Below are 26,830 nucleotides of genomic sequence, written 5' to 3'. Positions count from 1 at the left end.
ACGAGGTTTACATGAACGATGAAAACGACAGGTTCATCGGTCTGCAGAGGCAGAATAAAACAATGGCCATGTGGTCAGACCGGCTCCTCACAATACGAGTCTGACAACATGGACGTCGTCTTGTGCCACCTCCGCCTAGACATACAATTTATGGCACCTTGCAAGATCCAGTAGACGTCACCGGTGTCCGCCAACTTCCCCAGAACCGGCTCCAGATCCGTCAGGTTCACCTTGTACTGGGCCAGAGACTCCGCGCTGCCATTGTTCATCTTTATCGACCACTGAGAATAAAGCGGAAACTTTCATTTTCATTTCATTGTGTTCTCACTGGTCACAATCACTATTTACATTGTCTGCCAAGCACAACAAGTTTTCCCATGATTGGCCAAATATTTAAGACAAAAAAAAGGAAAAAAAACAACTATTCTTGGGGTTTGGACAAAAAAGCGATAATACTTGTAGAAGGTAACTCTGTTCCATGGATTAGTCTGATGATAGCACAATTATACTGTTTTTTTTTTTCTTTATTTAACCCCTTAAGGACAGGATGATGTCTCATTTTTGTGTTTTCATTTCTTTTTTTTCTCCCCTTCTTCCCAGAGCCATAACTTTGCATTTTTCCCATCGATATAGCCGTTTGAGTGCTTCCTTTTATAGAGTTGTACTTATGAATGACACTATTCATTTTGACATGTGATGTACAAGGAAGCAGGAAAGAAAAATGATATTTGCCACAAAACAGCAAAAAAAAAATAAAAAATGAAATTCTGCAATTGTTTTTTGGGTTTATTATTTACAGCATTAATTTTAGAAGAATACTGACCCTGGCAATATGATTCTCTGGGTCAGAACCACTACACAGATAACAAATGTGAGGCGTTATCTCTCGTTACGCCGTTTACCGATCGGAATAATTTACCGTATTTATCGGACTATAAGACGCACCTAGGTTTTAGAGGAGGAAAATAGGTGAAAAAAAATTAAAAAGGAGGCAAAAAATGTGGTTAATTCTGTACGAATATCCCCCAGCATACACCCACGGTCCTGTGTCCCCCAATGTGGCGATGGAGAAAATGTGGTTAATTCTGTACGAATATCCCCCATCCAGGTATGCATTGCACCCTCACCTCCATCCCGGCATGCATAGCCCCCCATCAGAAAAAACATTAAAAAAAAATAAAAATAAAAAAACACAACAAACCATTATACTTTCCCTGCGCTCCCTCACAGCATCCTGTTCTTATGCCAGCAGGTGATTTATGCTTGTAAGCAGCACATGGCAGTGGTGTCATACGCTGCTTTATAAGCCGTGGACAGCTACCGGAATACTCACTGCTCTCCACACCCGTGATTATGGGGAGTGGAGAGCAATGAACGTTCATTCTCTTTTGTAGAGGGCGCACGTAAATGTAAGGGTTAATGAGAAAATAAAACCTTCTTTTCTACAGATTAAACACGTATTTAATGAGCCGACGTAAACAGACGGTTTTATTAACAGTTCAGGGTCCTCGGTCTCAGTGCACGTAGTTATAGGATTAGTAGCAGCTTACCGTGGCGGCTCCGGCTACAACAATTTGGGGCTTTGATGCTGGGCTCTGGAAGTAAGAAAATGAACGATGTTAGAAGCAAGAAGACGCTTCCACTCGACATTTACTACAACTTTGTATTTGACGTAGTATTTATCTGGAAACTGCATAAAAATAAAAATAAATTAAAAAAAGTCTACAAACCTCTGTTAAAATGTCATTGCTTTAAAATGAAAAACAAGTTATATATATATCTAAGAACCATCCACATCTAAGACCTTTTTCCACATTTAATATCGCCCATAATCTATATAATTCACTTGAAAAATAAACTAAAACCTTTTCGAATGGGGAAAAAAAAAATAATATATATAATGTGGTTGCATAAATATGCACACCCTCAAATTAAAACTTTGTTGAAGTCCCCTTTGAATTTAAAACGGCGTTCATGCTTTTTGGGTCGGAGTCTATCATCGCGGCACATCTATAATGGGTATCTTTGCTCGCTCCCCCATGCAATGGCTGCACATCTATCAGACTGTGGGGTGCATCTCCTGTGTACAACGCCTTCTTCAGGTCACTCGCAGATTCTCAATGATTTAGATACGAGCTGCTCCAAAACTTTTATCTTCTTCTTAAGTTTCTTGTGCGGATCTTGAGCTATGCTTAGGGTCGTTGTTGAAAGGTGAACTTCATCTTCATCTTTTTTAGCCAAGGCCTGAAGGTTTTGTTGCAATACTGACTGATATTTGTAACTGTTCATAAATCTCTTCACTTTGACTAAAGCCTCATTTCCAGCCCCAAAGCACAGTGCTGCCTTCACCATGCCTTACTGTGGGTATGTTTTTTTTTGGCGACACACACTGTTGGCTTTGCACCTTTTGGAATTTATGGCCAAAGATTTCTACCTTGCTCTTATCAGCCATAACTCATTTTCTCATATTGCTTGATGTAGGTTTTGAAAAACCATAGAGGGACTTGGATGATTTTTCCGTGTGGTTTCTGTCTTGCCACCCTAACCGGACAAATGAATAGTTGTCACATGCAGTACAAAACCAGTGCTTGACAAAAATTCCTGCAGCTCCTTTAATGTTGTTGTACCCGTATTGGCAGCCTACAAGACCAATTTTCTTCTTGTCATCAATTTTTGAGAAGTAATGTCACTGATGTGCCAAATGTAAACCACTCCTTAGTGACATCCTCACAGTTCTCCGTGGTAGATCTAATGCCTTGCAAACTATTTTTTTGTTACCTCCTGACCAATAGCTTTTAACAATCAGATCCCTTTGCTGTGTTGTCAGCTGGTTATGGATCATGGATTTCGCTGTAAAATCCAACTAAAAAAATGTCAGGAAAATCCTCTTAGAACAGTGAAAATTTATATTGGGTTAATCAGAATCGCTGTTAATGATGGCGGCCGTGCACTGACTACTATTTACCATGAATATAAATGTGAATGGCTAATTCTGATGCAACCACATCCACAATTATAAGAGGGCGTTCACACTTATGCAACCACATGATTTCAGTTTGTTTCTAAATGGATTATTACAGATTATGGGTTACATTAAAAGTGGAAAAATTACTTCTTAGTATGATTTTTTTTTACATGACAAAACTTGGCAGTTCTAACAGTATATGCCATGTCTGATAGGTGAGGATCGAGCATTTATCCCTCTCACTGATAGGGAGAGCTCTTTCCCTGAACCCGATATAAAAGCATGGAACAATGCTGCCCCTATACTGTTAAAATCAGTCGGATCAGCAATCAAAATGTGTATACCCCTTTAACGGCATATGTTGGGGGCTCTGTATGCAGCGAGCACAACCTAGTGGTGGCTGATGTGAACTTTTTAAAGAGATATTCCAGTTTCTTGTGGTTTGTACATCAGGTAAATACATAATTTTTGTGAGGTTTTAGAAATTCTGCTTGCGAAATTGTCTTTTACCATTGACTCCGGTCAGCACAGAGGAATGGATCAGTCCTACGTAAGCATCAATAGATTAACTAAACATCGAACTAGTCACGTTACCTGTCCCCCAATTTGTCATATGTCCCCCCACACTATAACAATAGGACTATTGATCACTACTATTGAGTATCTGTACTTGGATACATGGCCGCCCGTCCCCACGTGACGCAAACCCGCTGTTTAAAAAGTTAGTAAAACTTTAATAGAATTGCTCAGGTCGGTGAGACGACGTCAGGGAGGTCCAGGATCTCACAAAAAGTCGTCATTACTTCGCTTTCTAAAAAGGAGACAGAGGAAAGTGTCGGCACGAACCTCGATCAGAGTCTGGAAGCATTGCTTCATAGAACCGTTCACCTCCGGATACCACAGGAAATCCTAGAAGGGAAAAAAAAAATAAAAAAAAAAATCAACATCCGTTTTGTCACAGTTTCATAATCTGTCGCCATAAAAGCCGATTTTCAGAGGGTTAAGCTTTAACCCCTTGGAAGCAGCATTCTCCGTCCACAGGACAGGCCATAAATGTGTGATATATATGCGTCACTCCTCTAAAATCAGGGCCACACTTGCCCATCACCGCTCCATTCATCCTCAATGCACTCAGCAGTCCCATGTAAAAAGAGAGGAGTGGTGACACACATGCTGATTAAGAAGTGATCACTAGTGATGAGCGAGTATGCTCGTTTCACAAGATTTCCGAGCATGCTCGGGTGTTGTCTGAGTACTTTGGGCGTGCTCGGAGATTATGTTTGAGTTGCCGCAGCTGCATGATTTGCGGCTTCTAGACAGCCTGAACACATGCAGGGATTGCCTGTTTGTTAGGGAATCCCCACATGTATTCAGGCTGTCTAGCAGCCGCAAATCATGCAGCTGCGGCAACTCAAACATAATCTCCGAGCACGCCCCAAATACTCTGGAGACCACCCGAGCATGCTCGGAAATATCGAGTAACGAGTACACTCGCTCATCACTAGTGATCACCTATCATTAGGATGGATGATCACTTTTGATTTTGGATTGAGAGCTAGCAGAAAGAGAAACCACTTACCACCCTGATGTTATGGTCGTCGTCCTGGAACGGTATGTTCTCATGCTGTGGAGACAAGATGATCATCCAAGGGTCATAAATCCTAGACTGACAAGGCGTGATGCTGTGTTTTCACCCCTAGCACTTAATTACATTGTCCCTATTCCCTGACAGCAAGAAGAGATCTTAAAAACGGTGAGAACTTGAAACAGCATTAGAAAGTTTCCCACCTACAAGGATTAATGCACTTGGACTCCCCTTTAATTCCGGCTGTACCGGTCACTCCTGAAACCCCACAGACCAGTCAGCCCCAACATCTGACACGCAGATTATACAGCCGACTACACGATTTCCAGGCAGCGGCCGACAGTGCAATATAGTAATTGATGGGGTCTCCGGGACATCAGTCGACATATGCATGAAACAGGACCTAGCGGGACACTTGTCCGTGCTCATGGGGGGCCGAGGACATCGGTGTCAGAAGCAAAGACGTGAGCAGACCCGAAGAGGGAGCACAAAGCGGTCCATGGTGCCGCAGACAAACGGGCAGCCCACGTCCTGCCACAATCCCCACACACACTCACCTTGTTTCCTTGCTCTTTGACATGCGGATTAAGGATCTTTACAAAGGTGAAGAACAGCTGACGGATGCGGGAGTCTCCCACAAACGTGACACGCTGGTTTCTTAGGCAGCTTTTGGCATCACTACAAAAGAAATACAAAAATGGGCGTTTAGAGGAGGAGGAGGAGGTGAGCTCTGACTGGTGGATCCTGACTATTGTGAATATTGCTTCTTGTGTTATCTACTGTATATAGAGTGTTATCAGTCATTGTACAGGAGGAGGAGGTGAGCTGTGACATCACCTATTGTGAATGGTGGGTCCTGTGTTATCTACTGTATATAGAGGTGTTATCAGTCATTGTACAGGAGGAGGAGGTGAGCTGTGATATCACCTATTGTGAATGGTGCATCCTGTGTTATCTACTGTATATAGAGGCATTATCAGTCATTGTACAGGTGGAGGAGGTGAGCTATGACATCACCTATTGTGAATGGTGGATCCTGTGTTATCTACTGTATATAGAGGCATTATCAGTCATTGTACAGGTGGAGGAGGTGAGCTGTGATATCACCTATTGTGAATGATGGATCCTGTGTTATCTACTGTATATAGAGGTGTTATCAGTCATTGTACAGGTGGAGGAGGTGAGCTGTGATATCACCTATTGTGAATGGTGCATCCTGTGTTATCTACTGTATATAGAGGCATTATCAGTCATTGTACAGGTGGAGGAGGTGAACTGTGACATCACCTATTGTGAATGGTGGATCCTGTGTTATCTACTGTATATAGAGGTGTTATCAGTCATTGTACAGGTGGAGGAGGTGAGCTATGACATCAACTATTGTGAATGGTGGATCCTGTGTTATCTACTGTATATAGAGGTGTTATCAGTCATTGTACAGGTGGAGGAGGTGAGCTATGACATCAACTATTGTGAATGGCGGATCCTGTGTTATCTACTGTATATAGAGGTATTATCAGTCATTGTACAGGAGGAGGAGGTGAGCTGTGACATTACCTATTGTGAATGGTGGATCCTGTGTTATCTACTGTATATAGAGGTGTTATCAGTCATTGTACAGGTGGAGGAGGTGAGCTATGACATCAACTATTGTAAATGGTGGATCCTGTGTTATCTACTGTATATAGAGGTATTATCAGTCATTGTACAGGAGGAGGAGGTGAGCTGTGACATCACCTATTGTGAATGGTGGATCCTGTGTTATCTGCTGTATATAGAGGTGTTATCCGCCATTGTACAGAAGGAGGAGGTGAGCTGTGACATCACCTATTGTGAATGGAGAATCCAGTGTTATCTACTGTATAAAGAGGTGTTATCCACCATTGTACAGAAGGAGGAGGTGAGCTGTGACATCACCTATTGTGAATGGAGAATCCAGTGTTATCAGTCATTGTACAGGAGGAGGAGGAGGTGAGCTGTGATATCTCCTATTGAGAATGGTGGATCCTGTCGGTGGGTCAGGTTTCTGCCCCTTTCCATACCTTGGCTTGTATTTGTGCATCATACAGGTATACGGCTGCCATACGTTCTCCCCCAGGAAGCGGCCGCTGGATATGAGGTATCCGCACGTGTCATCTCCTAGTAAGAAGAAACATAAGAGGCTATTAGCCACGTTACATCAGTGATGGCCACACACCCAAGGAGGACAATGCTCTGCGCGGCTACCATCAGGTATACAGCAAAAATGTTCCCATCCTTGCAAAAATAATGCTCCACTAGTCCCTATAATGAATGTGGCCCCCAATTACAACAACCACACGACTAGGTTTCATAGATGGCCGGCAGAGGACATAACCCGGGCGACTCCAGGCTTCTATATACACACTTGACTCTTACAGCTGAATCTACCTGACCACTTTCTTTATGATCAGGCAGAGCATTCACAAAGCGCTCTGCCTGATCACTAAACAAAAACTGTGCAGATGCTCAAAGCGACCGCTCGAATACGTGAGCTGCAAGTTATAAGGCTATGTGCACACTTTGCGGATTAGCCTTAGGAATTTCTGGTGCGGATTCTGCCTCTTCTGGCAGAAAATGTAGCTGCGGATTTGTCGCATATTTTGTGCGGCTCCCCAGCGTTTTTTGTGCATTTTTGCTGCGGATTTTTTGCAGATGTACTGTTTTTTACCCCTGTGGATTTCTATAATGGAATGGGTACAAAAACGCTGCAGATCCGCAAAAAAGAAGTGACATGCTACTTCTTTTAATCCGCAGCGTTTCCGCACCGGATTTTCCACAAAGTGTGCGCAGCATTTTTTTTTCTCATTGATTTACATTGTACTGTAAATCAATTGTGGATCTGCAGCGTTTCTGCACCGCAAAAAACGCTGCGGATCCGCAGAGAATCCACAACGTGTGCACGTACCCTAAATGGTACATAACATTACTCCCATTTTCTGCTGTCAGTGGTGAAAGGAGCTCAGATAAAGACAAAACTCTCCCATCTGAACGAGCTCACCGATGATTCTCAGTTAACTCATTCTACAGCCAGCAATAGAGAACGCAGCACAGAATCTACACACGACAACAAGGGCAAAAAAACTTATGAAATCCTATAGCACAAATGATTTTTAGTAAAAAAAAAAAAAGATATTAAAAGGCATTGTGCACTACAACAAAACATTATCCTACACACGGGGCTCGGGAGATGGGGGTCCTAAATTATCATACATTAAAAATATTATATATATATATATATATATATATATATATATATATATATATATATATATATATATATATATATATATATATATATATATATACACACACATAAATATACACACACATAAATAGATAGATACTGTAGATAGATAGATAGATAGATAGATAGACACTGCCCATTTAGCCAGAAAGGTCTTGATGCTCCCCCTACCAGGGAACAAACTGTTTACCCGGCTGAGAAGAGGACGGGACGGGACTGTTTACCGGGAGAATCGCGTTATCATTACCAGGACAATTTTACACCCAGAAAATTATTGGAGGAAAAATTACAAAATAAAAAATATGAATCTTTGAGGAAAAAAAAAAAAAAGGAGAAAAAGCAAAAGAGCAAAAATGAACAATTGCCCGGTGTTCCCGGGAGGCGCTAGGTTGTGGCTGCACATAGCGGGTCGGGTGTTCGTGCTGCGCTTCCTCCATAACGACCTCAGCAATGAATAACGTCACATTAGAGCCGCTAGTTTAACCCCTTCCTGCTGCGTCCTCTCCCCCGACCCCCTTCACCCAAGCAGCGCCACTGGGGCTTTTTTTTTTTTTTATACTTCCCGCTGAGCCCTTGTTTTCTTGTAGTGTCACTTTACAAAATTGACTGAAAAATGGAGAAAAATAAAATGTGAGGATGGTGTAAAAACAAAAAACAAAAACAAACAAAAAAAAATAAATAAATAAAAACACACACAACCCCGACTCCGCCTTTGCCTTTTTGGGGTTTTGGATTCCGATGTTCATTTTAAAGTAATAAAAATAATATGTAAATACTCGTGTCGTCGTTTCCTGAGACCGGTTACGGCTGTATTTTTCCGGCGATGCGCTCGTGTGACGTCTCGTTTTTTTTTTTTGCGCGGCGCTCTGGCGTTGCCATGGCTACCGGTCTGGGCCGCAGACGAGGTTTCGGTGGCTTTTTATTGCAGTTTTGGGAAAAGTTGCGGCGCCCAAAAGCGTCAAATTTGGAGTTTTCTATTCTCGCAGGTCGGAGATTTTGGAAAGGGTCACATGACCGAGGAAATAAGCGGTTGCCATGACGCCGCATCGTCGACGACCTGCATCCGAATTATTGGCGAAGGTCACATGACGACATTAGACAACTTTATCGACAAAGACGATGGTTAGACGGTGCTGTTAGCGGCCCCCGCTGCGGACATTTATTACACCCCCCCATATATGTCTGTACAGGGGGCTACTGACCGGGCAGGATGCAGGGTTTATTCCCTGTCACAGTATGAGCAGAGCTGTCACCACATGGGGAGGGGGAGCTGTCACGATAGTAGCAGGGGGAGCTGTCACGACACCGCACAAGGTGATAATGATGGAGGAGCAGCACTCACCGTGAGACGAGTATCCCCAGAACACGGCATGGCAGGCGGAGACGAGCAGCGCGGCCCCCAGCGCCAGCAGCTTGGCGTTCCTCACACTGAAGTGCTGGTTGATTTCCCGCTTGCCCAGGTTGTAGGCCAGGGCCGCCATCTTGGCTCCTCCATGACAGCAGCGTGCAATGGAGCCGCCGGCCGCTGGGGGGCAGCAGTAGCGCAGCGGGAAGCAGGACTGGGCGTGGTCTGCCTTGGAGGAAGACGATGTGTGGGCGGGGTCTGCCGCGGGGGCGGGGTCTCCGGAGCGAGTCGGCGGTAGTAGCGGCTCGGTGTCGTCGGGAGTCTCGGTGACGGAGCTGCGTTTTTTCCTGTGGGAATCCGGCGAGTCCGGTCCGGGGCTGCGGCTCTTCATGTGAGCGGAGGAGTCCGAGTCCACGAGAGACATGGAGGCGGGAAAGAGTGACTGCGAGAGACAGAGACAAAACGGAGCGCTATAAGAGACAGCTGACAGATATGACGGAGCGCTATAAGAGACAGCTGACAGATATGACGGAGCGCTATAAGAGACAGCTGACAGATATGACGGAGCGCTATAAGAGACAGCTGACGGATATAACGGAGCGCTATAAGAGACAGCTGACAGATATAACGGAGCGCTATAAGAGACAGCTGACAGATATGACGGAGCGCTATAAGAGACAGCTGACAGATATGACGGAGCGCTATAAGAGACAGCTGACAGATATGACGGAGCGCTATAAGAGACAGCTGACAGATATGACGGAGCGCTATAAGAGACAGCTGACAGATATGACGGAGCGCTATAAGAGACAGCTGACAGATATGACGGAGCGCTATAAGAGACAGCTGACAGATATGACGGAGCGCTATAAGAGACAGCTGACAGATATGACGGAGCGCTATAAGAGACAGCTGACAGATATGACGGAGCGCTATAAGAGACAGCTGACAGATATGACGGAGCGCTATAAGAGACAGCTGACAGATATGACGGAGCGCTATAAGAGACAGCTGACAGATATGACGGAGCGCTATAAGAGACAGCTGACAGATATGACGGAGCGCTATAAGAGACAGCTGACAGATATGACGGAGCGTTTTTTCGGGAAAAAGACGTTTTTGGGACGGTTTGCAGTTAACGCTAGTGTGAAAGTAGCCTAAGGCGTAGGAAATGTGGTGCAGAATTTTCTGCACTATATCTGCATCTCCTGGCAGAATCCGCAGTTTTTGTGCAGATTTTACCACTGCAGATTTCTATTATGGACGGTGCAGAAACGCTGCAGAACTGCACAAAGACGTCACATGCACTTCTTTGAACTCTGCAGCGTTTCTGCGCAGATTTTTCTGCACCATGTGCACAGCTTTTTTTTTTCACATTGATTTACATTGTACTGTAAATCACAGTGCAGCGTTTCTGCTGCACAAAAAACCGCTGCAGATCTGCACTAATTCTGCACTAAATCTGCATCGTGTGCACATACCCTAAGGGCATGTGCACACGATGCGGATTTTGCCGCGGATCCGCAGCGGATTTCCATGCGGTGTACAGTACAATGTAACCCTATGGAAAACAAAATCCGCAGTGCACATGATGCAGAAAAATCCGCGCGGATTCTCTGCGGAAAAAAAGAAGGAGCATATCACTTCTTTCTGCGGATTCCGCAGCGGATTTCAACTTGCACCAATAGGAAAGTGCAGTTGAAAACCCGCAGAGGAATCCGCAGAAGAAACTGCACACAAATCCGCAGTGAAAACCGCAGCGGTTTTGCACTGCGGATTTTCCAAATCCGCGGAGGAAAAATCCGCGGCAAAATCCGTATCGTATGCACATACCCTTAGAGAAACAGCTGTGAGAGACAGGCACCAGCTCGCTCTAGTGCCGGCAGTCCGGTGCCCTCAGTTGTAGTCTCGGTTGTTCTCAGTGTCTGTCTCTGGGGTAGAGGCTGTGGATTGCACTCACTTGTTGACTGTCTATGGTGCACTCTGTGACTGTCCCTCGGTTGCAGTCTGTCGGTTGCACTCTGACTGTCGGTTGCAGTCTGTCAGTTGCACTCTGTGACTGTCCCTCGGTTGCAGTCTGTCGGTTGCGCTCTGTGACTGTCCCTCGGTTGCGCTCAGTGACTGTCCCTCGGTTGCGCTCAGTGACTGTCCCTCGGTTGCGCTCAGTGACTGTCCCTCGGTTGCGCTCTGTGACTGTCCCTCGGTTGCGCTCAGTGACTGTCCCTCGGTTGCGCTCTGTGACTGTCCCTCGGTTGCGCTCTGTGACTGTCCCTCGGTTGCGCTCTGTGACTGTCCCTCGGTTGCACTCTGTGACTGTCGGTTGCGCTCTGTGACTGTCCCTCGGTTGCACTCTGTGACTGTCCTTCTGTGACTCCCTCGGTTGCGCTCAGTGACTGTCCCTCGGTTGCGCTTTCTGACTGTCCCTCGGTTGCAGTCTGTCGGTTGCACTCTGTGACTGTCCTTCGGTTGCGCTTAGTGACTCCCTCGGTTGTGCTCAGTGACTGTCCCTCGGTTGCGCTCAGTGACCCCCTCGGTTGCGCTCAGTGACTGTCCCTCGGTTGCACTCAGTGACTGTCCCTCGGTTGCACTCTGTGACTGTCCTTCTGTGACTCCCTCGGTTGCGCTCAGTGACTCCCTCGGTTGCGCTCTGTGACTGTCCCTCGGTTGCAGTCTGTCGGTTGCACTTTGTGACTGTCCCTCTGTGACTGTCCTTCGGTTGCGCTTAGTGACTGTCCCTCGGTTGCGCTCAGTGACTGTCCCTCGGTTGCGCTCAGTGACTGTCCCTCGGTTGCGCTCAGTGACTGTCCCTCGGTTGCACTCAGTGACTGTCCCTCGGTTGCACTCAGTGCCTGTCCCTCGGTTGCACTCAGTGCCTGTCCCTCGGTTGCACTCAGTGACTGTCCCTCGGTTGCACTCAGTGACTGTCCCTCGGTTGCACTCAGTGACTGTCCCTCGGTTGCACTCAGTGACTGTCCCTCGGTTGCAGTCTGTCGGTTGCGCTCAGTGACTGTCCCTCGGTTGCGCTCAGTGACTGTCCCTCGGTTGCGCTCAGTGACTGTCCCTCGGTTGCGCTCAGTGACTGTCCCTCGGTTGCGCTCAGTGACTGTCCCTCGGTTGCGCTCAGTGACTGTCCCTCGGTTGCGCTCTGTGACTGTCCCTCGGTTGCACTCAGTGCCTGTCCCTCGGTTGCACTCAGTGCCTGTCCCTCGGTTGCACTCAGTGCCTGTCCCTCGGTTGCACTCAGTGACTGTCCCTCGGTTGCACTCAGTGACTGTCCCTCGGTTGCACTCAGTGACTGTCCCTCGGTTGCACTCAGTGACTGTCCCTCGGTTGCACTCAGTGACTGTCCCTCGGTTGCAGTCTGTCGGTTGCGCTCAGTGACTGTCCCTCGGTTGCGCTCAGTGACTGTCCCTCGGTTGCGCTCAGTGACTGTCCCTCGGTTGCGCTCAGTGACTGTCCCTCGGTTGCGCTCAGTGACTGTCCCTCGGTTGCGCTCAGTGACTGTCCCTCGGTTGCGCTCAGTGACTGTCCCTCGGTTGCGCTCAGTGACTGTCCCTCGGTTGCGCTCAGTGACTGTCCCTCGGTTGCTCTCAGTGACTGTCCCTCGGTTGCACTCAGTGACTGTCCCTCGGTTGCACTCAGTGACTGTCCCTCGGTTGCACTCAGTGACTGTCCCTCGGTTGCACTCAGTGACTGTCCCTCGGTTGCACTCAGTGACTGTCCCTCGGTTGCACTCAGTGACTGTCCCTCGGTTGCAGTCTGTCGGTTGCGCTCAGTGACTGTCCCTCGGTTGCGCTCAGTGACTGTCCCTCGGTTGCGCTCAGTGACTGTCCCTCGGTTGCGCTCAGTGACTGTCCCTCGGTTGCGCTCAGTGACTGTCCCTCGGTTGCGCTCTGTGACTGTCCCTCGGTTGCGCTCTGTGACTGTCCCTCGGTTGCGCTCAGTGACTGTCCCTCGGTTGCGCTCAGTGACTGTCCCTCGGTTGCGCTCTGAGACTGTCCCTCGGTTGCGCTCTGCGACTGTCCCTCGGTTGCGCTCTGCGACTGTCCCTCGGTTGCGCTCTGCGACTGTCCCTCGGTTGCGCTCTGCGACTGTCCCTCGGTTGCGCTCTGCGACTGTCCCTCGGTTGCGCTCTGCGACTGTCCCTCGGTTGCGCTCTGCGACTGTCCCTCGGTTGCGCTCAGTGACTGTCCCTCGGTTGCGCTCAGTGACTGTCCCTCGGTTGCAGTCTGTCGGTTGCGCTCTGTGACTGTCCCTCGGTTGCAGTCTGTCGGTTGCGCTCTGTGACTGTCCCTCGGTTGCAGTCTGTCGGTTGCGCTCTGTGACTGTTCCTCGGTTGCAGTCTGTCGGTTGCGCTCTGTGACTGTCCCTCGGTTGCAGTCTGTCGGTTGCGCTCTGTGACTGTCCCTCGGTTGCGCTCTGTGACTGTCCCTCGGTTGCGCTCTGTGACTGTCCCTCGGTTGCGCTCTGTGACTGTCCCTCGGTTGCGCTCAGTGACTGTCCCTCGGTTGCGCTCTGTGACTGTCCCTCGGTTGCGCTCTGTGACTGTCCCTCGGTTGCGCTCAGTGACTGTCCCTCGGTTGCGCTCAGTGACTGTCCCTCGGTTGCGCTCTGTGACTGTCCCTCGGTTGCGCTCTGTGACTGTCCCTCGGTTGCGCTCTGTGACTGTCCCTCGGTTGCGCTCTGTGACTGTCCCTCGGTTGCGCTCTGTGACTGTCCCTCGGTTGCGCTCTGTGACTGTCCCTCGGTTGCGCTCTGTGACTGTCCCTCGGTTGCGCTCTGTGACTGTCCCTCGGTTGCGCTCTGTGACTGTCCCTCGGTTGCGCTCTGTGACTGTCCCTCGGTTGCGCTCTGTGACTGTCCCTCGGTTGCGCTCTGTGACTGTCCCTCGGTTGCGCTCTGTGACTGTCCCTCGGTTGCGCTCTGTGACTGTCCCTCGGTTGCGCTCTGTGACTGTCCCTCGGTTGCGCTCTGTGACTGTCCCTCGGTTGCGCTCTGTGACTGTCCCTCGGTTGCGCTCTGTGACTGTCCCTCGGTTGCGCTCTGTGACTGTCCCTCGGTTGCGCTCTGTGACTGTCCCTCGGTTGCGCTCTGTGACTGTCCCTCGGTTGCGCTCTGTGACTGTCCCTCGGTTGCGCTCTGTGACTGTCCCTCGGTTGCGCTCTGTGACTGTCCCTCGGTTGCGCTCTGTGACTGTCCCTCGGTTGCGCTCTGTGACTGTCCCTCGGTTGCGCTCTGTGACTGTCCCTCGGTTGCGCTCTGTGACTGTCCCTCGGTTGCGCTCTGTGACTGTCCCTCGGTTGCGCTCTGTGACTGTCCCTCGGTTGCGCTCTGTGACTGTCCCTCGGTTGCGCTCTGTGACTGTCCCTCGGTTGCGCTCTGTGACTGTCCCTCGGTTGCGCTCTGTGACTGTCCCTCGGTTGCGCTCTGTGACTGTCCCTCGGTTGCGCTCTGTGACTGTCCCTCGGTTGCGCTCTGTGACTGTCCCTCGGTTGCGCTCTGTGACTGTCCCTCGGTTGCGCTCTGTGACTGTCCCTCGGTTGCGCTCTGTGACTGTCCCTCGGTTGCGCTCTGTGACTGTCCCTCGGTTGCGCTCTGTGACTGTCCCTCGGTTGCGCTCTGTGACTGTCCCTCGGTTGCGCTCTGTGACTGTCCCTCGGTTGCGCTCTGTGACTGTCCCTCGGTTGCGCTCTGTGACTGTCCCTCGGTTGCGCTCTGTGACTGTCCCTCGGTTGCGCTCTGTGACTGTCCCTCGGTTGCGCTCTGTGACTGTCCCTCGGTTGCGCTCTGTGACTGTCCCTCGGTTGCGCTCTGTGACTGTCCCTCGGTTGCGCTCTGTGACTGTCCCTCGGTTGCGCTCTGTGACTGTCCCTCGGTTGCGCTCTGTGACTGTCCCTCGGTTGCGCTCTGTGACTGTCCCTCGGTTGCGCTCTGTGACTGTCCCTCGGTTGCGCTCTGTGACTGTCCCTCGGTTGCGCTCTGTGACTGTCCCTCGGTTGCGCTCTGTGACTGTCCCTCGGTTGCGCTCTGTGACTGTCCCTCGGTTGCGCTCTGTGACTGTCCCTCGGTTGCGCTCTGTGACTGTCCCTCGGTTGCGCTCTGTGACTGTCCCTCGGTTGCGCTCTGTGACTGTCCCTCGGTTGCGCTCTGTGACTGTCCCTCGGTTGCGCTCTGTGACTGTCCCTCGGTTGCGCTCTGTGACTGTCCCTCGGTTGCGCTCTGTGACTGTCCCTCGGTTGCGCTCTGTGACTGTCCCTCGGTTGCGCTCTGTGACTGTCCCTCGGTTGCGCTCTGTGACTGTCCCTCGGTTGCGCTCTGTGACTGTCCCTCGGTTGCGCTCTGTGACTGTCCCTCGGTTGCGCTCTGTGACTGTCCCTCGGTTGCGCTCTGTGACTGTCCTTCTGTGACTCCCTCGGTTGCGCTCTGTGACTGTCCCTCGGTTGCAGTCTGTCGGTTGCACTCTGTGACTGTCCCTCTGTGACTGTCCTTCGGTTGCGCTCAGTGACTGTCCCTCGGTTGCACTCAGTGACTGTCCCTCGGTTGCACTCAGTGACTGTCCCTCGGTTGCACTCAGTGACTGTCCCTCGGTTGCACTCAGTGACTGTCCCTCGGTTGCACTCAGTGACTGTCCCTCGGTTGCACTCAGTGACTGTCCCTCGGTTGCACTCAGTGACTGTCCCTCGGTTGCACTCAGTGACTGTCCCTCGGTTGCACTCAGTGACTGTCCCTCGGTTGCACTCAGTGACTGTCCCTCGGTTGCACTCAGTGACTGTCCCTCGGTTGCACTCAGTGACTGTCCCTCGGTTGCACTCAGTGACTGTCCCTCGGTTGCACTCAGTGACTGTCCCTCGGTTGCACTCAGTGACTGTCCCTCGGTTGCACTCAGTGACTGTCCCTCGGTTGCACTCAGTGACTGTCCCTCGGTTGCACTCAGTGACTGTCCCTCGGTTGCACTCAGTGACTGTCCCTCGGTTGCACTCAGTGACTGTCCCTCGGTTGCACTCAGTGACTGTCCCTCGGTTGCACTCAGTGACTGTCCCTCGGTTGCACTCAGTGACTGTCCCTCGGTTGCACTCAGTGACTGTCCCTCGGTTGCACTCAGTGACTGTCCCTCGGTTGCAGTCTGTCGGTTGCGCTCAGTGACTGTCCCTCGGTTGCGCTCAGTGACTGTCCCTCGGTTGCGCTCAGTGACTGTCCCTCGGTTGCACTCAGTGACTGTCCCTCGGTTGCACTCAGTGACTGTCCCTCGGTTGCAGTCTGTCGGTTGCGCTCAGTGACTGTCCCTCGGTTGCGCTCAGTGACTGTCCCTCGGTTGCGCTCAGTGACTGTCCCTCGGTTGCGCTCAGTGACTGTCCCTCGGTTGCGCTCAGTGACTGTCCCTCGGTTGCGCTCAGTGACTGTCCCTCGGTTGCGCTCAGTGACTGTCCCTCGGTTGCGCTCAGTGACTGTCCCTCGGTTGCGCTCAGTGACTGTCCCTCGGTTGCTCTCAGTGACTGTCCCTCGGTTGCACTCAGTGACTGTCCCTCGGTTGCACTCAGTGACTGTCCCTCGGTTGCACTCAGTGACTGTCCCTCGGTTGCACTCAGTGACTGTCCCTCGGTTGCACTCAGTGACTGTCCCTCGGTTGCAGTCTGTCGGTTGCGCTCAGTGACTGTCCCTCGGTTGCGCTCAGTGACTGTCCCTCGGTTGCGCTCAGTGACTGTCCCTCGGTTGCGCTCAGTGACTGTCCCTCGGTTGCGCTCAGTGACTGTCCCTCGGTTGCACTCAGTGACTGTCCCTCGGTTGCACTCAGTGACTGTCCCTCGGTTGCACTCAGTGACTGTCCCTCGGTTGCAGTCTGTCGGTTGCGCTCAGTGACTGTCCCTCGGTTGCGCTCAGTGACTGTCCCTCGGTTGCGCTCAGTGACTGTCCCTCGGTTGCGCTCAGTGACTGTCCCTCGGTTGCGCTCAGTGACTGTCCCTCGGTTGCGCTCTGTGACTGTCCCTCGGTTGCGCTCTGTGACTGTCCCTCGGTTGCGCTCAGTGACTGTCCCTCGGTTGCGCTCAGTGACTGTCCCTCGGTTGCGCTCAGTGACTGTCCCTCGGTTGCGCTCTGTGACTGTCCCTCGGTTGCGCTCTGTGACTGTCCCTCGGTTGCGCTCTGTGACTGTCCCTCGGTTGCGCTCTGTGACTGTCCCTCGGTTGCGCTCTGTGACTGTCCCTCGGTTGCGCTCTGTGACTGTCCCTCGGTTGCGCTCTGTGACTGTCCCTCGGTTGCGCTCTGTGACTGTCCCTCGGTTGCGCTCTGTGACTGTCCCTCGGTTGCGCTCTGTGACTGTCCCTCGGTTGCGCTCTGTGACTGTCCCTCGGTTGCGCTCTGTGACTGTCCCTCGGTTGCGCTCTGTGACTGTCCCTCGGTTGCGCTCTGTGACTGTCCCTCGGTTGCGCTCTGTGACTGTCCCTCGGTTGCGCTCTGTGACTGTCCCTCGGTTGCGCTCTGTGACTGTCCCTCGGTTGCGCTCTGTGACTGTCCCTCGGTTGCGCTCTGTGACTGTCCCTCGGTTGCGCTCTGTGACTGTCCCTCGGTTGCGCTCTGTGACTGTCCCTCGGTTGCGCTCTGTGACTGTCCCTCGGTTGCGCTCTGTGACTGTCCCTCGGTTGCGCTCTGTGACTGTCCCTCGGTTGCGCTCTGTGACTGTCCCTCGGTTGCGCTCTGTGACTGTCCCTCGGTTGCGCTCTGTGACTGTCCCTCGGTTGCGCTCTGTGACTGTCCCTCGGTTGCGCTCTGTGACTGTCCCTCGGTTGCGCTCTGTGACTGTCCCTCGGTTGCGCTCTGTGACTGTCCCTCGGTTGCGCTCTGTGACTGTCCCTCGGTTGCGCTCTGTGACTGTCCCTCGGTTGCGCTCTGTGACTGTCCCTCGGTTGCGCTCTGTGACTGTCCCTCGGTTGCGCTCTGTGACTGTCCCTCGGTTGCGCTCTGTGACTGTCCCTCGGTTGCGCTCTGTGACTGTCCCTCGGTTGCGCTCTGTGACTGTCCCTCGGTTGCGCTCTGTGACTGTCCCTCGGTTGCGCTCTGTGACTGTCCCTCGGTTGCGCTCTGTGACTGTCCCTCGGTTGCGCTCTGTGACTGTCCCTCGGTTGCGCTCTGTGACTGTCCCTCGGTTGCGCTCTGTGACTGTCCCTCGGTTGCGCTCTGTGACTGTCCCTCGGTTGCGCTCTGTGACTGTCCCTCGGTTGCGCTCTGTGACTGTCCCTCGGTTGCGCTCTGTGACTGTCCCTCGGTTGCGCTCTGTGACTGTCCCTCGGTTGCGCTCTGTGACTGTCCCTCGGTTGCGCTCTGTGACTGTCCCTCGGTTGCGCTCTGTGACTGTCCCTCGGTTGCGCTCTGTGACTGTCCCTCGGTTGCGCTCTGTGACTGTCCCTCGGTTGCGCTCTGTGACTGTCCCTCGGTTGCGCTCTGTGACTGTCCCTCGGTTGCGCTCTGTGACTGTCCCTCGGTTGCGCTCTGTGACTGTCCCTCGGTTGCGCTCTGTGACTGTCCCTCGGTTGCGCTCTGTGACTGTCCCTCGGTTGCGCTCTGTGACTGTCCCTCGGTTGCGCTCTGTGACTGTCCCTCGGTTGCGCTCTGTGACTGTCCCTCGGTTGCGCTCTGTGACTGTCCCTCGGTTGCGCTCTGTGACTGTCCCTCGGTTGCGCTCTGTGACTGTCCCTCGGTTGCGCTCTGTGACTGTCCCTCGGTTGCGCTCTGTGACTGTCCCTCGGTTGCGCTCTGTGACTGTCCCTCGGTTGCGCTCTGTGACTGTCCCTCGGTTGCGCTCTGTGACTGTCCCTCGGTTGCGCTCTGTGACTGTCCTTCTGTGACTCCCTCGGTTGCGCTCAGTGACTGTCCCTCGGTTGCGCTCTGTGACTGTCCCTCGGTTGCAGTCTGTCGGTTGCACTCTGTGACTGTCCCTCTGTGACTGTCCTTCGGTTGCGCTCAGTGACTGTCCCTCGGTTGCGCTCAGTGACTGTCCCTCGGTTGCGCTCAGTGACTGTCCCTCGGTTGCGCTCAGTGACTGTCCCTCGGTTGCGCTCAGTGACTGTCCCTCGGTTGCGCTCAGTGACTGTCCCTCGGTTGCGCTCAGTGACTGTCCCTCGGTTGCGCTCAGTGACTGTCCCTCGGTTGCGCTCAGTGACTGTCCCTCGGTTGCGCTCAGTGACTGTCCCTCGGTTGCGCTCAGTGACTGTCCCTCGGTTGCGCTCAGTGACTGTCCCTCGGTTGCGCTCAGTGACTGTCCCTCGGTTGCGCTCAGTGACTGTCCCTCGGTTGCGCTCAGTGACTGTCCCTCGGTTGCGCTCAGTGACTGTCCCTCGGTTGCACTCAGTGACTGTCCCTCGGTTGCACTCAGTGACTGTCCCTCGGTTGCACTCAGTGACTGTCCCTCGGTTGCACTCAGTGACTGTCCCTCGGTTGCACTCAGTGACTGTCCCTCGGTTGCACTCAGTGACTGTCCCTCGGTTGCACTCAGTGACTGTCCCTCGGTTGCACTCAGTGACTGTCCCTCGGTTGCACTCAGTGACTGTCCCTCGGTTGCACTCAGTGACTGTCCCTCGGTTGCACTCAGTGACTGTCCCTCGGTTGCACTCAGTGACTGTCCCTCGGTTGCACTCAGTGACTGTCCCTCGGTTGCACTCAGTGACTGTCCCTCGGTTGCACTCAGTGACTGTCCCTCGGTTGCAGTCTGTCGGTTGCGCTCAGTGACTGTCCCTCGGTTGCGCTCTGTGACTGTCCCTCGGTTGCGCTCTGTGACTGTCCCTCGGTTGCGCTCTGTGACTGTCCCTCGGTTGCGCTCTGTGACTGTCCCTCGGTTGCGCTCAGTGACTGTCCCTCGGTTGCGCTCTGTGACTGTCCCTCGGTTGCGCTCTGTGACTGTCCCTCGGTTGCGCTCTGTGACTGTCCCTCGGTTGCACTCAGTGACTGTCCCTCGGTTGCACTCAGTGACTGTCCCTCGGTTGCACTCAGTGACTGTCCCTCGGTTGCAGTCTGTCGGTTGCGCTCAGTGACTGTCCCTCGGTTGCGCTCTGTGACTGTCCCTCGGTTGCGCTCTGTGACTGTCCCTCGGTTGCGCTCTGTGACTGTCCCTCGGTTGCGCTCTGTGACTGTCCCTCGGTTGCGCTCAGTGACTGTCCCTCGGTTGCGCTCTGTGACTGTCCCTCGGTTGCGCTCTGTGACTGTCCCACGGTTGCGCTCTGCGACTGTCCCTCGGTTGCGCTCTGCGACTGTCCCTCGGTTGCTCTCTGCGACTGTCCCTCGGTTGCGCTCTGCGACTGTCCCTCGGTTGCGCTCTGCGACTGTCCCTCGGTTGCGCTCTGCGACTGTCCCTCGGTTGCGCTCTGCGACTGTCCCTCGGTTGCGCTCTGCGACTGTCCCTCGGTTGCGCTCTGCGACTGTCCCTCGGTTGCGCTCTGTGACTGTCCCTCGGTTGCGCTCTGTGACTGTTGGTTGCGCTCTGTGACTGTCCCTCGGTTGCACTCTGTTACTGTCCTTCTGTGACTCCCTCGGTTGCGCTCAGTGACTGTCCCTCGGTTGCGCTTTGTGACTGTCCCTCGGTTGCAGTCTGTCGGTTGCACTCTGTGACTGTCCTTCGGTTGCGCTTAGTGACTGTCCCTCGGTTGCGCTCAGTGACTGTCCCTCGGTTGCGCTCAGTGACTGTCCCTCGGTTGCGCTCAGTGACTGTCCCTCGGTTGCGCTCAGTGACTGTCCCTCGGTTGCGCTCAGTGACTGTCCCTCGGTTGCGCTCAGTGACTGTCCCTCGGTTGCGCTCAGTGACTGTCCCTCGGTTGCACTCTGTGACTGTACTTCTGTGACTCCCTCGGTTGCGCTCTGTGACTGTCCCTCGGTTGCAGTCTGTCGGTTGCACTCTGTGACTGTCCCTCTGTGACTGTCCTTCGGTTGCGCTTAGTGACTGTCCCTCGGTTGCGCTCAGTGACTGTCCCTCGGTTGCGCTCAGTGACTGTCCCTCGGTTGCGCTCAGTGACTGTCCCTCGGTTGCGCTCAGTGACTGTCCCTCGGTTGCTCTCAGTGACTGTCCCTCGGTTGCACTCAGTGACTGTCCCTCGGTTGCACTCAGTGACTGTCCCTCGGTTGCACTCAGTGACTGTCCCTCGGTTGCACTCAGTGACTGTCCCTCGGTTGCACTCAGTGACTGTCCCTCGGTTGCACTCAGTGACTGTCCCTTGGTTGCAGTCTGTCGGTTGCGCTCAGTGACTGTCCCTCGGTTGCGCTCAGTGACTGTCCCTCGGTTGCGCTCAGTGACTGTCCCTCGGTTGCGCTCAGTGACTGTCCCTCGGTTGCGCTCAGTGACTGTCCCTCGGTTGCGCTCAGTGACTGTCCCTCGGTTGCGCTCAGTGACTGTCCCTCGGTTGCGCTCAGTGACTGTCCCTCGGTTGCGCTCAGTGACTGTCCCTCGGTTGCGCTCAGTGACTGTCCCTCGGTTGCGCTCAGTGACTGTCCCTCGGTTGCGCTCAGTGACTGTCCCTCGGTTGCGCTCTGTGACTGTCCCTCGGTTGCGCTCTGTGACTGTCCCTCGGTTGCGCTCTGTGACTGTCCCTCGGTTGCGCTCTGTGACTGTCCCTCGGTTGCGCTCTGCGACTGTCCCTCGGTTGCGCTCTGCGACTGTCCCTCGGTTGCGCTCAGAGACTGTCCCTCGGTTGCGCTCTGCGACTGTCCCTCGGTTGCGCTCTGCGACTGTCCCTCGGTTGCGCTCTGCGACTGTCCCTCGGTTGCGCTCTGCGACTGTCCCTCGGTTGCGCTCTGCGACTGTCCCTCGGTTGCGCTCTGCGACTGTCCCTCGGTTGCGCTCTGCGACTGTCCCTCGGTTGCGCTCTGCGACTGTCCCTCGGTTGCGTTCAGTGACTGTCCCTCGGTTGCGCTCAGTGACTGTCCCTCGGTTGCAGTCTGTCGGTTGCGCTCTGTGACTGTCCCTCGGTTGCAGTCTGTCGGTTGCGCTCTGTGACTGTCCCTCGGTTGCAGTCTGTCGGTTGCGCTCTGTGACTGTTCCTCGGTTGCAGTCTGTCGGTTGCGCTCTGTGACTGTCCCTCGGTTGCGCTCTGTGACTGTCCCTCGGTTGCGCTCTGTGACTGTCCCTCGGTTGCGCTCTGTGACTGTCCCTCGGTTGCGCTCTGTGACTGTCCCTCGGTTGCGCTCAGTGACTGTCCCTCGGTTGCGCTCAGTGACTGTCCCTCGGTTGCGCTCAGTGACTGTCCCTCGGTTGCGCTCTGTGACTGTCCCTCGGTTGCGCTCTGTGACTGTCCCTCGGTTGCGCTCTGTGACTGTCCCTCGGTTGCGCTCTGTGACTGTCCCTCGGTTGCGCTCTGTGACTGTCCCTCGGTTGCGCTCTGTGACTGTCCCTCGGTTGCGCTCTGTGACTGTCCCTCGGTTGCGCTCTGTGACTGTCCCTCGGTTGCGCTCTGTGACTGTCCCTCGGTTGCGCTCTGTGACTGTCCCTCGGTTGCGCTCTGTGACTGTCCCTCGGTTGCGCTCTGTGACTGTCCCTCGGTTGCGCTCTGTGACTGTCCCTCGGTTGCGCTCTGTGACTGTCCCTCGGTTGCGCTCTGTGACTGTCCCTCGGTTGCGCTCTGTGACTGTCCCTCGGTTGCGCTCTGTGACTGTCCCTCGGTTGCGCTCTGTGACTGTCCCTCGGTTGCGCTCTGTGACTGTCCCTCGGTTGCGCTCTGTGACTGTCCCTCGGTTGCGCTCTGTGACTGTCCCTCGGTTGCGCTCTGTGACTGTCCCTCGGTTGCGCTCTGTGACTGTCCCTCGGTTGCGCTCTGTGACTGTCCCTCGGTTGCGCTCTGTGACTGTCCCTCGGTTGCGCTCTGTGACTGTCCCTCGGTTGCGCTCTGTGACTGTCCCTCGGTTGCGCTCTGTGACTGTCCCTCGGTTGCGCTCTGTGACTGTCCCTCGGTTGCGCTCTGTGACTGTCCCTCGGTTGCGCTCTGTGACTGTCCCTCGGTTGCGCTCTGTGACTGTCCCTCGGTTGCGCTCTGTGACTGTCCCTCGGTTGCGCTCTGTGACTGTCCCTCGGTTGCGCTCTGTGACTGTCCCTCGGTTGCGCTCTGTGACTGTCCCTCGGTTGCGCTCTGTGACTGTCCCTCGGTTGCGCTCTGTGACTGTCCCTCGGTTGCGCTCTGTGACTGTCCCTCGGTTGCGCTCTGTGACTGTCCCTCGGTTGCGCTCTGTGACTGTCCCTCGGTTGCGCTCTGTGACTGTCCCTCGGTTGCGCTCTGTGACTGTCCCTCGGTTGCGCTCTGTGACTGTCCCTCGGTTGCGCTCTGTGACTGTCCCTCGGTTGCGCTCTGTGACTGTCCCTCGGTTGCGCTCTGTGACTGTCCCTCGGTTGCGCTCTGTGACTGTCCCTCGGTTGCGCTCTGTGACTGTCCCTCGGTTGCGCTCTGTGACTGTCCCTCGGTTGCGCTCTGTGACTGTCCCTCGGTTGCGCTCTGTGACTGTCCCTCGGTTGCGCTCTGTGACTGTCCCTCGGTTGCGCTCTGTGACTGTCCCTCGGTTGCGCTCTGTGACTGTCCCTCGGTTGCGCTCTGTGACTGTCCCTCGGTTGCGCTCTGTGACTGTCCCTCGGTTGCGCTCTGTGACTGTCCCTCGGTTGCGCTCTGTGACTGTCCCTCGGTTGCGCTCTGTGACTGTCCCTCGGTTGCGCTCTGTGACTGTCCCTCGGTTGCGCTCTGTGACTGTCCCTCGGTTGCGCTCTGTGACTGTCCCTCGGTTGCGCTCTGTGACTGTCCCTCGGTTGCGCTCTGTGACTGTCCCTCGGTTGCGCTCTGTGACTGTCCCTCGGTTGCGCTCTGTGACTGTCCCTCGGTTGCGCTCTGTGACTGTCCCTCGGTTGCGCTCTGTGACTGTCCCTCGGTTGCGCTCTGTGACTGTCCCTCGGTTGCGCTCTGTGACTGTCCCTCGGTTGCGCTCTGTGACTGTCCCTCGGTTGCGCTCTGTGACTGTCCCTCGGTTGCGCTCTGTGACTGTCCCTCGGTTGCGCTCTGTGACTGTCCCTCGGTTGCGCTCTGTGACTGTCCCTCGGTTGCGCTCTGTGACTGTCCCTCGGTTGCGCTCTGTGACTGTCCCTCGGTTGCGCTCTGTGACTGTCCCTCGGTTGCGCTCTGTGACTGTCCCTCGGTTGCGCTCTGTGACTGTCCCTCGGTTGCGCTCTGTGACTGTCCCTCGGTTGCGCTCTGTGACTGTCCCTCGGTTGCGCTCTGTGACTGTCCCTCGGTTGCGCTCTGTGACTTGACTGTCCCTCGGTTGCGCTCTGTGACTGTCCCTCGGTTGCGCTCTGTGACTGTCCCTCGGTTGCGCTCTGTGACTGTCCTTCTGTGACTCCCTCGGTTGCGCTCTGTGACTGTCCTTCTGTGACTCCCTCGGTTGCGCTCAGTGACTGTCCCTCGGTTGCGCTCTGTGACTGTCCCTCGGTTGCGCTCAGTGACTGTCCCTCGGTTGCGCTCTGTGACTGTCCCTCGGTTGCGCTCTGTGACTGTCCCTCGGTTGCGCTCTGTGACTGTCCCTCGGTTGCAGTCTGTCGGTTGCACTCAGTGACTGTCCCTCGGTTGCGCTCTGTGACTGTCCCTCGGTTGCGCTCTGTGACTGTCCCTCGGTTGCGCTCTGTGACTGTCCCTCGGTTGCGCTCTGTGACTGTCCCTCGGTTGCAGTCTGTCGGTTGCGCTTTGCGGCTGTCCCTCGGTTGCAGTCTGTCGGTTGCGCTCTGCGGCTGTCCCTCGGTTGCAGTCTGTCGGTTGCGCTCTGTGGCTGTCCCTCGGTTGCAGTCTGTCGGTTGCGCTCTGCGGCTGTCCCTCGGTTGCGCTCTGCGGCTGTCCCTCGGTTGCGCTCTGCGGCTGTCCCTCGGTTGCAGTCTGTCGGTTGCGCTCTGTGACTGTCCCTCGGTTGCAGTCTGTCGGTTGCGCTCTGCGGCTGTCCCTCGGTTGCGCTCTGCGGCTGTCCCTCGGTTGCGCTCTGCGGCTGTCCCTCGGTTGCGCTCTGCGGCTGTCCCTCGGTTGCAGTCTGTCGGTTGCGCTCTGCGGCTGTCCCTCGGTTGCAGTCTGTCAGTTGCACTCAGTGACTGTCCCTCGGTTGCGGTCTGTCTGTTGCATTCTGTGACTGTCCCTCTGTGACTGTCCCCCTTTTGTGGTCTGTCTGTTGCACTCAGTGGTGGTCACTCGGTTGCAGTCTGTCGGTTGCACTCACTTTGTGGTGGCCCCTCGGTTGCACTCAGAATGTGACCGATAATAACAGTGCACGAGTCCCAGCTTGCCTCCAGCAGGTCCTCTAGTCACACCGCAGGCTGCACACTGCTGTCACTGCATCTTGTCACTTCCACCCTGTACACATCGGTGGGATCGGCCCCACACAGGACACCGTCGGGATCAGCTCCGAGTTCTCCCCTCGTCTCTCCCTCTGTTTCGTGTCCTCCCGATATCCGTCCCGGGGCGAGGCTGCAGATCAGCGGGGTCTGTCTGGGTGGCAGTTACGGATTTTGGCCGCTGATCTCTGGAACTTTCTTGTTGTGAGTTCTGCAGAGTTTTTAGGTTTCTTGGCTGTCGGGATTATGAGCCGCCTCCGGTGTGACCCGTTCACAGATGACGGGGTGGAGAATGACGCCCAGAACCTGCTGGGCGAGATCGTCCGCTTCTCACCTGCTGCAGAATAAGACATTGACCTGAGGAATCTGTGATCCCTGCACTCGGTGATAAAGGCCACGGGGCCACCTCTGCACACTTCCTGCTCCCCAGCTGCACTCTCTGTATTATATGCGGCACAAGTCATTTTTAGGATTTTATGACTCATCCATTTGACAGACTATTAAAGTGGCTCTCCAAACAGTACAACGCCCTCCCAGATTAACCATTTAAAGTGGTTGTCACATTATCATAAATGGGTACAATTGCAAAAATGCTTGTAAAAACAAGAATCCATTTGCCTCAAGAAGAACACAGGGATTTTTTAGGCTATGTTCACACCGAGGAAGGGGGCTGCGGGTTCTCCCACGGGTTCTCCCGCAGCGGATTTGATAAATCTGCAGGGCAAACCCGCTGCGGTTATCCCTGCAGATTTATCGCGGTTTGTCCTGCGGGTTCCGCTGCGGGATTTTACTCCTACTATTGATGCCGCATATGCAGCATCAATAGTAATGTTAAAAAAAATAATAAAATCATGATATACTCACCCTCTGACGTCCCGATCTCGGCGCTGCAGGCGGCGGTCCGGTTCCAAAGATGCTGTGCGAGAAGGACCTTCGTGACGTCACGGTCATGTGACCGCGACGTCACCGCAGGTCCTGGTTGCATAGAAAACCTGAGACCAGACGGCCGCGTGCAGCGCTGAGGAGGTCGGGACGTCAGAAGGTGAGTATATCATGATTTTTTATTTTAATTCTTTTTTTTTTTTTACACAAATATGGTTCCCGGGGCCTGGAGGAGAGTCTCCTCTCCTCCACCCCGGGTACCACCCGCACATTATCCGCCTACTTCCCGCATGGTGGACACAGCCCCATGCGGGAAGTAAGCGGTTCAATGTATTCCTATGGGTGCAGAATCGCAGCGATTCTGCACAAAGAAGTGACATGCTGCGGGTTGTAAACCGCTGCGTTCCCGCACGGTTTTTCCCGCAGCATGTGCACAGCGGTTTGCATAGGGTTTACATGTTACT

The 26,830-nt window shown here is 54.0% G+C and overlaps 2 protein-coding genes across 2 annotated transcripts in view; one reads left to right on the top strand and one right to left on the bottom strand.

Annotated features, from left to right (window-relative positions):
- The window catches only part of CASD1 (CAS1 domain containing 1), a 52,697-nt gene extending 26,772 nt beyond the window's left edge, over window positions 1-25,925 (bottom strand). Inside the window, exons 1-8 of the mRNA XM_069729385.1 lie at window positions 25,370-25,925; window positions 9,158-9,602; window positions 6,593-6,689; window positions 5,108-5,228; window positions 4,545-4,589; window positions 3,812-3,874; window positions 1,551-1,595; window positions 158-281 (exon numbers count right to left, since the gene is read on the bottom strand). Of these exons, the coding sequence (XP_069585486.1) occupies window positions 158-281; window positions 1,551-1,595; window positions 3,812-3,874; window positions 4,545-4,589; window positions 5,108-5,228; window positions 6,593-6,689; window positions 9,158-9,584 (922 nt within the window). The 5' untranslated portion in view covers window positions 9,585-9,602; window positions 25,370-25,925. The remainder of the gene's footprint in view (window positions 1-157; window positions 282-1,550; window positions 1,596-3,811; window positions 3,875-4,544; window positions 4,590-5,107; window positions 5,229-6,592; window positions 6,690-9,157; window positions 9,603-25,369) is intronic.
- Window positions 9,653-10,321, top strand: LOC138643291 (uncharacterized protein PF3D7_1120000-like). The gene has a single exon (XM_069732223.1). It carries the CDS (start codon window positions 9,653-9,655, stop codon window positions 10,319-10,321), a length of 669 nt encoding a protein of 222 aa, XP_069588324.1.
- Window positions 25,926-26,830: the final 905 nt, after the last annotated feature.

This window comes from Ranitomeya imitator, chromosome 6 (assembly GCF_032444005.1).
Source record: "Ranitomeya imitator isolate aRanImi1 chromosome 6, aRanImi1.pri, whole genome shotgun sequence".
Taxonomy (NCBI): Eukaryota; Metazoa; Chordata; class Amphibia; order Anura; family Dendrobatidae; genus Ranitomeya; species Ranitomeya imitator.
This window is presented reverse-complemented; position numbering and strand designations above follow the sequence as displayed.